This window comes from Falco rusticolus, chromosome 9 (assembly GCF_015220075.1).
Source record: "Falco rusticolus isolate bFalRus1 chromosome 9, bFalRus1.pri, whole genome shotgun sequence".
Taxonomy (NCBI): Eukaryota; Metazoa; Chordata; class Aves; order Falconiformes; family Falconidae; genus Falco; species Falco rusticolus.
Genome location: NC_051195.1, coordinates 292,120 through 305,134, shown reverse-complemented (window position 1 = coordinate 305,134; position 13,015 = coordinate 292,120). Strand labels below are relative to the sequence as shown.

At 40.5% G+C, this 13,015-nt stretch overlaps 1 protein-coding gene across 2 annotated transcripts in view; it reads left to right on the top strand.

Annotated features, from left to right (window-relative positions):
• INPP5A (inositol polyphosphate-5-phosphatase A) overlaps positions 1 to 13,015 on the top strand; it is a 258,020-nt gene that overhangs the window by 204,732 nt on the left and 40,273 nt on the right. For both annotated transcript variants that reach the window (XM_037399595.1, XM_037399594.1), the window contains exons 10-11: positions 11,716 to 11,811; positions 12,153 to 12,227. In XM_037399595.1, coding sequence (XP_037255492.1) covers positions 11,716 to 11,811; positions 12,153 to 12,227 — 171 coding nt within the window. The remainder of the gene's footprint in view (positions 1 to 11,715; positions 11,812 to 12,152; positions 12,228 to 13,015) is intronic.

Sequence of the window (13,015 nt, the reverse complement as noted above, 5' to 3'; positions counted from 1 at the left end):
GTATGTGCCAGCATGTGTGAGGAGGCACCTGTGCAAAAAGTCACACAAGCAATTTCAGTTTTGGAGGGAAAACAATTACGTGTTTATTATCAGCATGCTGACAGCCACACTTTCATATCTTGCATCACATCAAGTACTAGAGAGAGGAATTTTCAGTTCTGTTGTGAATACTGATAATGCCCATTTCTGGTCTTACAGATATAAATTCTTCCTTTTTTATGCCAGCAGTTTTCTTTGGCATACCTGTCTGATTTTGGATGGATAAAAGAATTTACTTTGTTCAGCTTTGTCTCAAAAGGGAAAAGAGCAAGGGCTATAGTAAAAATTAATAGCACATCTTAAAATCCATTACAACATCTCCCTTTTTTCTGACGAAAAGTGAGTGAAAAAGGCCTCTCTAGAGGAAATAAAGAAGAAGTTATTACAGCTTTCACTTTTTTGTAGAGTATGAAAAAGCTTTCTGTATGTTAAACAGTCTTGTGGACATCTGGCATGATTGGTTTTAATCTGCTGACTAAAAAGTCAGGATTAAATCTTGCTTTACACCTCTTTGTATTGCAGTCAGTAAAGTGACAGAGCTGCTCTGAAACAATGGCACTACTTATTCCACCCAATATGCCATGTGGTAGATCACCCCCTTTTTCAGCACCACTCCTCTGCAAAGACAATGAAGCATCTGGTGGGGTTTTCCTGTGTCCAAGATATTTTTTGTCAGTAATTTCACTCAGCCAGTCTGCTTAGCTCTCCCTTGGTGCTACTTTTTGAGACAGGGTTTGCCAAACCCAGTGGCAAGAGGTCAGGAGGCCAAAGTGATGAATTTTTATGTGCCTGTTTCTTGTGTTTCTGCTCAGTCATGATTCTTTGCGTGCTGTACTGCCTCTGAAAGGGAGCCACAGTGAGCAATTTGTCCTCCTGGGCTGGAGAGAATGGGGAGGCAGATGAGTTAAAGTAGTATGTATGACTTCGGACAGAGACGCACACAAATGTTGTCTTATGGCGGAACAGAATACTTCTGCCACTATTCAGTGTGAGAGGGGCTTGGGAGATTTGTAGCCTGTTGGCTTTCGATCAAGTGACAAATGAATTCAACAGCACTTAAAGATACAGCAAAAAGAATAGTACTTCACGAGCTAGTCCACAGCTGTTAGCTTTAAAATGATGTTGCGTTAACACTTTTGAACTTGCATTTTTCCCTCTCTCTGCTTAATTGGGAGCTCTCTGTATTTCTCAGCATGGTTGAATCCTGGTTTGCTTTAAGGAAAAAAATTTCATCTGTGTTTCAGAAACTCTGTAGAATATGCTTTCTAGTCGTTTGTCCAGTTGGGCCTCCAACCACTGCAGATGGGTCATCGGTCCATACAAGCAGGAGGGCCGTAGAAGTTGTTTCTGGCAGAACTTTCTATTCTTTCTCGGTGCTCTGTAACACCCACTGGTTTTCAAATGAGCCAGGGATCAGCATTCGTTGCTGGGTTAAATCCCTCTGGATCCCCAGCCAGCAGTGTGAAGTTGCTGTTCCTCCAAATCCTTCTCTGTCTCTGACCAGCTATGTCACTCTACTTGGTCAAGGGCTGCATTGCAACTTGTTGTTAGTCAGCAACTGAGCTTTGGACCCATTCAGTGGAGGTGGTGTCCTGGAGGGAATTCTGAATATTGCTGTAATGCACCAGCCTTTCATTCTTACACCATCAGAAACCACACCAAAGAGGACACAAAGCTACCTTACCAGGGGTGGTGAAGAGAGATGATAAGGCGAACATGCCACCCTATTTCCTGCTCTCCACATAGACTATTTTACCCTACAACTGGTTTTTATATGTTGCTAGTCTTTGTATTGGATGTGGCATGTGTGTCATACACATACAGAACTGTCAATCCATTTTACTGTTTATCAGAGAGATTATAGTAAACCTTGGGTCTACACCTTGCACAGTATTTTACAAAGATACTCTTCATTCACTTTATTTAAAAAGCATTTACTTCAATGTGTGAATAAGTGCTCCTGGAAATAGGTGAACTCCATGATGGTTAGCAGCTCGTTCAAGAAGCACAAGCATGCCAGTCAGCAGCATGCCTCCTGGGCGACCTGCCACAGCCCCACAGCCCAGCTTCTCAGCATCTTCAGCGTCAAGGTGCTGCTGCAGCCAACTGCTTAGAGGCTGCGTGACAGCAGTGATTGGAGAGGAGGACAACTCAGCAGTCCCCCATCATGCTTCTCTGAGCTATTTGAACATAACTAGCTAAAAAGAATTATTTGAACTTACAGGCTGCTGGACTCATATTCCATTTCAAAAGTGAATAAAGGAGCAAATGATGTGGAACCAGACAGGGAGTACATCGATGAGAAATGAATGAGATATGGCAGCATGAAAAAGAGTCAAGTCAGGGAGGCAGGACAAACAGAGAAAGGGGAAAAATACAGTAAGGAAATTGTCTACATGTTGCACGAGCAAGGCATCACCTGATCAGCCAAATTTTAGTCTCACCGTAACACTGCACAGCACATTCCCTTTATTAACATGGTGAATTTCACATTCCCAGCTTGTTCAGGTCAAAAAACCCAGATACAGCGAACTGGAAATTATTTTCTTGTCACATTTGCTCCCTTAAAAAGTAAAGTTAACTTGGGGGAAAGGTTTTCTTTTCCCATAGGCAGGAAACAGTGGAAGAATATTAACATCTCTCCCACTTTGCCATGCATGCTTGCGGTCATTTGATGAGATGGAGGGCACTCATCCATCTCACAGTTGTGCTTACATTTAGCTGGAGCCCAGGCCTGAGCTTTTGGCAGCCTGGTACACACTCGTGCCTCATGCAAGTCACTTTCCTCTGTTCCAGGTCTCAAATTCCATCTTTGTTTAAGGGACTAATTATTTTTGCTACTGTGCATGATGGGAAGGAAAAAAAAACCTCCTCACTTTGTGATCAAAAGTAGCTAGTGTCTGCCTGAAGGCGTATAGATCTTAGGTGGACAAGTGGTTTGATTTCAGAATTTCCCAACACTTCATGTTCTAAGAAGTCAGCTCCAGTTTTTGTTTCTGAGGATAAGCTTAGCAGATAGATGTCAAGTGCAAAAATACTATTGAACAGTGTATTGGGTGTGCATCATATATTACATAGATGATACCTGCTGCTGCGTTGTAAGTCTGCTTTGCGGAAGAGAGAGGTTCACACTTTTCAGAGGCTAGACCTCGATCTTAAGCCCTGTCACACCATTGATTTTGTACAAAAGTCCCCATTAATTTAAAGGGCAAACTCCCAAATTTACCTTTTTTTGTTGGTGGAACAAAATACTGCTTGGGAGTGTTTCTGAGTCTTGCTGTTTGTTCTGAGTGAAATAACCTAGAAATACTCTGCTGTGCAGCGCACTTCGCAGCAGCTGTGATATGGCAGTGCACACTCTCATCAGTCCCCAGCAAGCTGTGTCAGTAAGTCTTAACCTGGTACGGTTAAGAAGAATAAAGCTGACAGACTCCAGTTATTTGGAACCCTGCAATGACCAGTTCTGAAACTGAGTCAGGAAGCACCAAAGAATTTTGTTAGGTGTTGGCTTAAATTTTTGCTACTTCATGTTACTGCTCCCATGATTAATTTCTTAGAGCTGTAAGAAACATTTAAATGTGGAGGTAGCAGAAACAATAACACCATGAGCACAAATAGAGGCAAATGTTACCACTCAAAACAAAGGCAATTGCAAAATACACAAGAGCAGATGGGGTTCACAGGCTGTTTTGCTTTTAAAATGAAAAGAAGGTTCTTAGTCTGAAAGTTAGATAAAAACAAGCTTAGCTATGAGGAGAGAAGCTGCCTCTTACTTCATTCCTCTTGAATTCAAGGGAACAGTACATTTCTCTACAGAAGGAGATTTACATGACAGATCCTGTGTGCTTCATCAAAGTCTTTGCTCAACAGAAACAATACGTACAGTCCTCTGCTTAGTCAGCTGGAGTAAAAAAAGGGTAAGTGCTGTGAAGGTTTCCAAGAAGGAATTTTTCAAGCTGGTACTGCTGCTTGGCCAAAGCAGAAAAAATAATGGAAGTGAAGTAATGGAATGGCTGAATAAATCTCAAGAGGTTCACACGTTATGGTACCAGACAACATATATACAGAAGATTTCCATAAGAACAGTTGGACTGTTCCAGTTCCTGTAATTATGGAAAAGCAAATAATTGTCTTTGAAAACTCCCCCAGGACCCTACTTGACATCAAGTAGTGATGCTAAATGACTAGGAAGATGGACAGGAGGAGGGAAGGGATTTTTCTAGCAGACTGCTTCAGTGTTCCAGATCTTCTTGTGGTGTAGGGTTTATCCAGATCTAATCAAAATCGGGAATGCATTTGAAACTTACTGTCAGTGTCAGTAAGTGAATTTAAACAGAGAGCTTAAAAAGGGGCAGGGGAACCCTTTACCTGAAAACTTCACCATTGCCTGCAGAGACCCTCCAGAGTTTTGTCTCTCTGATGCATGCAGGTGCTAAACAACTCAAGCTGACTGGTTTGTGAATCAATATGTAGATGCTTAGTTGAGCTCAGACTTTGAGATTGTAGTCAGGAAAATGTAATGGAGAATCCAAAAGATGTGGATCCTGACCAGGAGAAGTCAGATAGAGAAAACTAGTAGCTAATCACCATGCAGGTGAATATGTGTGGTGGAAAAGGAGTTCTGTTCTGACTTTTTAATTCTTAGAAAGGTATACACCTCAAGGGGTAGAGGAGAAATTAACAGTAATATGAACAAAATTATTTTAAAAAGGTCCATTCAACAGTAGTATTGAAAAAGAAAAATAATTACAAAACGGGGGTGGTTGTATTTGCAGAACTGTTTAGGACAGAGCACGAAGTGTCTATTGAAAGTCTCTTTCTCAGTTTGACAAAATGGGGTGTGGGAAGATGCTGTGGGGAAAAATTTAGAAGTGTGAGAAACTATTACCCTTATACTTTCTGTTTCAATATATGTAGGTAATCAAGTAGTAATTAATTCTGCTATTCAGTGGGCCCTGATGTAAATTTTAGAATTAAATCACATGAACAATGTCTCAGCTAACTGAACTGGCTGCTTGGTTTCAGAAGAAAACAATGTTTAAAATAGCTACTCAAATTAGGGAGGCCAGATTGAAACACCAGAGGTTTATAAATTAAGTACAGTGTCTAAGTATCTGAATTAGGTTATGCTGTTTATATAATAGATTGAATTTTATTGCTGCTAAATATGTAACAAATGCCAAGAGGGATTTCTTTCAATTGCTATCAAAAGTATATGTTTTAGGTGAAAAAGGTGCTAGAAGGCAGCTGACAGCTACAATCTAGTGGTCCTGTCTCCTGGGACACGGCTGCAACAGCACATTCTTTCCAAGAACATAAGGTTGGGCATTTTACACTTTCTTCCAGATCTGTAAACTCGGAGAATCTTAGTGGCAGAGGCCTTTTGGACTTCATTCAGATTCTTTTCTGAGGAAAAGAATGAAAAAGAGAGCCATCATTGCCACCAGCTGTTGGCACAGAGGAAAGCTGCGGAGGCAGGGAGGGCACAGCCAGCAAGCCCGGGGGTCTCTCTGGGCTGGGGAAGGGCAGGCTGTGCAGTGGGCGTATGGCACCAAGCTAGCCGCTCCAGCACCTGTCCCCACACCAGCCGAGGGGCGGCTGGGGCTAATGGTCTGCAGGTGGGGGCTGTTGGGACCTTGGCCCCACTGTCTGCCATGCAAATGGAAACAAATCTCACCCATTACTGCAAAAGACAACTCTGTAAGAACTGGGTGGTGTTTTCAGCAGTAACAGAGCCGGCAGGAGAGTGTCACTGACAGAGCAGGCAGCTGGGGTGCTGCCAGACAGATGCTGTGCCGTTAAACTGGTCTCTCGGTTTACTCAGCACAGTACCTGAAAAACTGATGGAAATGGTTTTACATTGCCTGGTGATACCATTTGATAACTTTGTCATGAATGATCTAAGTTTCTGGACAAGAAAATTCATTTCATGATGAGCTTAGTGCAACTAATGTGAAATTGAGACCAAAGAAATGCAAGTTGTTTGCAGCAGGGATCATTTATTTTGGGGATGCAGAAGATCTTTGGGAGAATGGGAGCATGAAGATAGGGTCTTAGTGCTGAGCTATTTTTTTTCCCAGACTCTACACAAAGAGGTATTTTAAAACCAAAATATCTCTCAGCCATAAATCAGCAGACGGGTCGTGCGGTGGAGACCAGAATATGACTGCAGGGCTAGGGCAGCTTCAGGGCCAGACTTTGACAGGTAGTGAACTGGTGCTGCTGTAAACTGCCCGTGAAGTTAAATCAGTCCTAAAATGAATACAGGCAGCAGTGTCATGTAATTTGCATTGATTTCCCATCAGAAGATGGAGTGTATGCATGCTACATAAGCAGTGTGCTGAGAGGAGAGACGGGAGCGGTGCAAGGCGGCTTTCGCTTCCATCCGACCCAGCCCTGCCACCATCTCTGCTCCCCTGGGCGTGAGCTTATTCCTCTGGGAATATTCAAAGAGAAAGTCGTTCTGCATATTGATACTGAAGTGCAAATTGATATTGAAGTGACTTCTCATTAATACTTTTTTATATTTGTCTTTTTTTAAGCTAACATTTATCTCACTGCTGTGTGGAATTCCTGCTCCTAGAAGCTTATTAGTATTGAAAGCATAGTAACTTCTCTAAGGCTTTATTGCTGTTTACACACAGTTAAAGTTAACACAAATTAATATATAGTCTAAGGGATATTTTTTCAAGTAAAAGTGTACGTCCTCTCAGGTGGGTTTTGATTGCTTGACACTGGCGAATTTAGCCCTGTAATTTCCCTGACTGTTTGCAGCAGCTGTATAGCTGAATACCTCAGCAGGGCTGTGAAAAATTAGCTAAAGTAAGTCTCCATTTCAGTGGCAGATAGAGTTTAAGAAACACATTGTTACCAATCCTGTAGCTAAAGGCACAGCTTTGATTGACTCAGAAAGTTACATTTAACTTTGTTTTTCTTACTTGCAAATTTTACTTCTCTTACATCATGTGATTTGGTGAATTTACTGTTAGTAATTCCCAATACCCAGGACATCATGTCAACCCCTCAGCGGTAAGGAGGAGCCCAAACAAGACAGATGTTCCTGTTGTTCCCGAAGTAGCAAATCTTATACCACGCTGATTGTTTCAAATACAATTTGCATCCAGATAATAATAAAAAAGCATTTGATTATCCTAATCTAATAAGTGTCAGATTGATTTGGGGTTTTGAGCAGCATAAGTGGTATTTCACTGTCATAATTAGATGATACATATACCTCTGTCTTTTCTATCCCCCCAGAATCCCCAGAGAATGTAGCTGGAATAAAATGAAATATCTTAAACTTAATTGATTTGATTGCTCATGTGCTCAAGACCTTATTTAAACTGGCTTATGTTTCATGTTAGTGTTCTTTAGACTCTGCACTTCTCTCCCAGCTCTTATAGCCACAAAACACTTCTGCATTCATCCACACAGCTTACTGGCAATTGCAATTGCAATTATTGCTGAACTTTTGTAATTATAAAGGAGCAATGAGTATATTCTACTTCCTTTTTTTTTTCCTTAGAAGAAGTCAAAGTAATAAGAAGTCCTAAGAAGAGTATTCAAAAGATTGAGAAAAATAATACACATCCTTAGAATCAGTAGACAGAAGCAATAGGAAAGTTTGAGTCTGTATGTGCTTGCATACCACTTTTTTTTTCTTTTTTCCAAAAACTTGTTGAAGTAATTGCAAACGTGCAATAATTCAGCTCACACATCAAGAGGTAGACTCAGGAATCTAAAGGATGTTCAGAAAGCAGGAGTGCAAAATCAATGAAATATCAGCTGCAATTTTCAACAGAGCACTGCTAGCAGGAAACAGGACACTTCACAGATGTTCAGAGTGTTTCCATATCAATACAATACAAAAAGCATGATTTATGTATAAACACAACTGTTTTAATGTCTTTATCCCTTTTTACTGTAAGTATGCAGAAATGCAGTCTAAAATATTTCAATGTGTTGTATATATATGGGAGCAGAAGTATTCTGAAGGTTGCAATTTTGCTGTAAATCAAAAAGCTTTTGGTTTCTGAGGTTTGCAGAGTTTATAAGAAATGCCAGATTTCACTCTTGTTGATATAAAAAACTTTCACACCTGGCTTTGCCTAACAGTACATTTTTATTATGTTCCAAGGCAATTGTCAGAAAAATTATTGCTTTGTTTTACAATTCAATACACATAAATTATTGCAAACAATAATTTCAAAAAACACTGTGAAGCAACTACCTGTGTGGACAGTATATGTGAAAACGGGAGTAAGACACATCCATGTTTGCTAAGCATAGGCTGAATACTGAGTTCTCTCTGAGCTCTGAATACAGCTCTCCTGGAAAATTTTTAGCCAAATCTTGTTTCCAAAGGAAAAAATTATATTTTTTAATAAAGATAATTTGGATAGGGTTTTGATTTCTGATTTCCCCTCTTCTGAATTTGTGAAAGAGTACCTTTGAGGGAAGACCCCAAAAGAAACGGTGTGTTTTCATAGCATTTTGATTTTCTTTACCAGCAACAAAAAATCCCTTTATAAGTAGACTTGTCTAAAAAGGCACATGTTCCCGAAAGTTTTTCTGCTTGGGTGACTACGACTTTGTAGAAATTGAAAGGAGGAGGAAAAAAGGAGTGCTTCAGCTTGTATAAGAAATGAACCTTTGCCCAATCACTTTTTGTCTGTGAATAAGGTAACTTTTTGTGCGTGTGAAATTTGAAAGCAATAAGGTATGTGGGTCCTTTCTCCGTATTGGTTCTCAAGAGTCGATCACAGGTTTTTTTCTTTTAGAGCAGGCCTGAAATTGTGAGATAAAGCAGCTCAGAAAAAAAAAATGTTCTCAAGCAGATGCCTTTAAGAGACAGAAATCATGAATTTCTTGAATTGCAACCACTCTGGGGGTGGCTACAATGACTTTTTGACAGTGACAGTAACTCTGCCTTGTCTTTTCGAGCCCTTCTTTGGCCCATTCACTCTGGAAAGCTGCTTAAGCGCACTTAAGCGCATTAGCATTTGGATGCTCGGGGACCGTATTGACCCTCATTTGGAAAGTTTAAATGAGTGAAAGATGGAGCGATTTGTTAGGGCTTTAGAAACCAGCTTTAGAGAGCGGCGGGTTTTCCGCTTTGGTTTGTTCGGGTGCTTGTTCTAATCTGGTGCACTGTTTAAAGGCGACCAGACTGATTTGTGACACATGAGCCCAAAGCGCTATTTTTTGGGGTTTGACCCGATTAGCTAATCTGTGCTTTGAATTTCAATAGCCGGTGCCAGAGGGAGCACACTTTGGGAATGGCTCACTGGTGGATTACCTCACCCGTGTCGGTGCAGACACAGATGGCAAAACGGCAATTACGTGTCCGAACAGACAAAAGGGATCCTACAGAACAGGGTGAACACGGAGGAAAAGGTAGCAGGGCTAGTGGTACCAAAAGCAAGGCCTCCCTGATGCTCCCGGTGTGCCTCTCCTCCTCCCTCCCAGGCAGTCAGGTTTAACTGGCTACTGCCGGCATCTTCCCTCGCTTCTCCCAAACCTTTCAGAAAAACACCATAAATTCTGCCGAACAGATGAAGTTCTCGAAGGGCAGCCTTCGTCTGTGTCCATGTGACCAGTACTCCTTTCTCCAGTGAAAGCTGTGATTTCACAGATACCTACGGCCATGTCGGTACCATGACTCTTGCAAGTTGTTTAGGATAAAACCCAGAGTTAGATGTTTGTAATCTATAGGCATGGCACTGCTTTTTGAGGGCGGGGGGGGGGGGGTGTGTGTGGCGGGCGGGTAACAACCAAGAAAAATGTGTCAGGAAAGGACATCATTTATCCAGTAAGATGAGGAATTGGCGCCTGTTCAGTTTACAGATTTGAAGAAAAAAAAGCACATTTGTATTTTATTTTTACTGAATCACACTCAAGTTATCCTTTAAAAATGAAATGGCTTAGCTTGTTGCTTTTTGTTTGTACTGTTGCAACACACAGGGGCCTTTATCAAGGATCATTTTTTAATGTCTTTCTATCAAACGGGGGCAAAATGTCCATTGACAAATTCTTTCCGTTCTAGCACTGGTAACCTCAGCTGAGATCTAAAATATTTGGAAGTAGATGGATTTTTGTTTAAATGCATGTTTGGTATGTATTTCTGCCTTCAGAAGAAATGGGGAACTGAGAAGCTGTAGTTCCATGGCATTGTGTCTGATAGATACTGCGCTTCTAATAACGAATCCCAATATACGTATTTCTGTTTGTGTAAGAAAGAAGCATGTAGTAGGACATGAAATTCTATTACCCTGTTACCACAGAATACATTTATTTTATAAATGAATATTATGCAAAATGAAAATCTGTTGTCTGGCCATTATGAAAAGGAATGGAACAGGCAAAGTGGGGAAGTCACCTCTTTGCCTCTTCTTGACTGAGTTATTTTCTTTAGCACGCTTTTGTGAAGAAACTCTAGCAAAATATGCTTTTATTCAGGATACTCTTTGGCAACGTCCTTACCCAGGGCTGTGCATAGATCCTGTCAGCAGCTTGTGCCTCAGCCATAGCAAAGGATGCTGAACTGCCTCCTAGGTGTGGGTGCACACCTTGGCCGTTTTCTCTCTGCCTTTGAGTAATGCCAAGGTTTCCTTCATTCCCCTTTCTGTCTTCTGCCTTGTGGTTTCCAGCAGCTCAGGCAGATGGGCCAGGGTAGCGTTACACACCATCCAGTAGCTTTGCCCAAGCTGGATAAGTACAGAGCACTCTGTGAAGCCTGCCTACCCCACAGTTAAGATGTAGTCTATTTCTGCATTTCAAAGCACTTAACATACTTAAAGCTTCACTAAAAGTACAGGTTCAGTGAATCTGAAGTATGGTTTTAAGTTAAATACATGCCTAACTGCTTTGCTTGAAAGCTCCAGATTTCACCTGTTACAATGCAACAGAGCAACAAGCCTTTAAACAGCCCGTTCAGTGTTGCTCTCTAGGTCAGCTTTGGGTGCCATTGAAACTGAGCCCCAACCAGGCAAATGACAGGTGAATTGAGACCTGACACTTCCTCAGGAATTCGTACCTCTGTGCCTGATAAAGCATTCTTTTACAATATGTTTTAAATGCTCAGCACTCAAAATACCTAGACATGTGATGTTGCCTCTTATTTAAAAGGGTGAAGCATGGGGGATTCACTATATCCAGAGTAAACTGTGAAGATTTTGCAAGTGTTGCTTGGACTTTTAAATTATATTTGAAACATTAATTTACAGGGCAAAGTTTTTGTGAACACGAGTTAACCCACAGAACTGTAATGCCAATGTATTTATCGGCTTTTAAGAATGCACCACAGAAACTAGTAGGGCTATGGAGTTGTCAGCTGTAGGAAGTGGCTTTTGAGGATATTTGCAAGTAATGGGTGACACAGTGTCAGACCTGTGAAAGAACCCGTGTTTGTGGTAGCAAGTTTAATGAGTATTTGCCTTATCTAATTGATATTTTCTTAATATTGCCTGCTTCTCTCCAAACAGTAATTCACTGTACTGTTTTAAATCCGTCATGAGGGGAAGTGACTTAAATTAGCAATGCTTTGTATTTTGACCTGCATATTTTCATATTTTCAGGTGGACATTGAAGATACATAGATTTAATAAAGTTCAATTAAATGTGGCCTTATGTTGTGTATAACCTAGTTTCCATTTCTTCCTTTGTGTTTTTTATTAGACGCTATGTGCAAAGGCTACAATGCAGACTATCCGGGCAGCTGACACAAATGAAGTAGTCAAGCTAATATTTCGTGAATCTGATAATGACCGAAAGGTAAACAACTTCATGCCCTCTGTACCCCCTGTGTAAATAGAAACGTTGAATGTTCACTTTCTTTTCTACAAAGCATGAATATAGTTGTTCCAAACTGATAATTTAAAGGGAGGGGAGGGATATAGATTGTCACACCTAATGCTCAGTTAATTGGATCTTTTTAAGTGATTGCCAGTCAACCAAATGGGCAAGCTGACAAGGAGCTTTAGACATGTATAAACGTTGTGTAATTCTAAGGGTTTGCATATCTCTAAAAGGGTCACTTCCAACAGCTGTGTATTAGGTAGCTGAGTCCAAGAGCTTTGCTGACCTTTCTCCTTCTTTTTTTTTATTTTTTTTAGGTTATGCTACAATTAGAAAAGAAGCTATTTGACTATTTTAATCAAGATGTATTTAGAGATAACAATGGCACTGCGGTAAGTTCATTGCTAAACACTTTGGAAGGAATAAGTTGGAAACTCACATACAAATTGCTTTTCTCTACCAGCCCTTTATCCTTGTCAGCCTTCTTGTCTACAGAATGAGGAGAGATAATTCATCTAACACAATAACTGCTCCAAATTTCTTTCTCACTTAGCCAGTTATTTTTTGTGCAGCTTCCTTTGGCATCTGTTTACCTTCTTTTTCAGAGAAAAAACTAAATTAAATATACATGACAATTCACTCTTCTTCTCTGTCCTCTGGTCTGCATTTCTTCAAGCATCCTGTTTCTTTACTAGCTCTTTATTGTGCATCATAGTAATTTAGGAAAAGCTGTTAATGCATAGCTGTTCTGAAAATATCTGGGTCTTCTGAGCGTACAAAGAATAATAGAAATGCATGAATAAATAGAATGGACACCTCAAACCCTGCAGTAGACTGGCACTTTTTGGGCATTCATATAGAGCTTCCTAAGAGGAGAAAGCAGACAGGGAACACGAACATTGTGATTTGTCATGAGGACTACAATTTTTGTGTGGAGAATGGCTTTATATCTTCTTTAAGGTGATTTTATTTCAAGATGTAGCCACTGCATTTTGGAAGATACCTGTGTCAGTGCTTTGCAGTATTTTCAATTTCCTCCAAGGTTCTTAAGATTTATATATTTAAAGGAAAAATATTAAGCATAAAAAAAAAAAAAACCAAAAAAACACCAAACCCCAAGCAGTTACACACAGAAAAAATCAGGAATGTGCATATTGCATGTGGAAGCCTTGATGTGGAT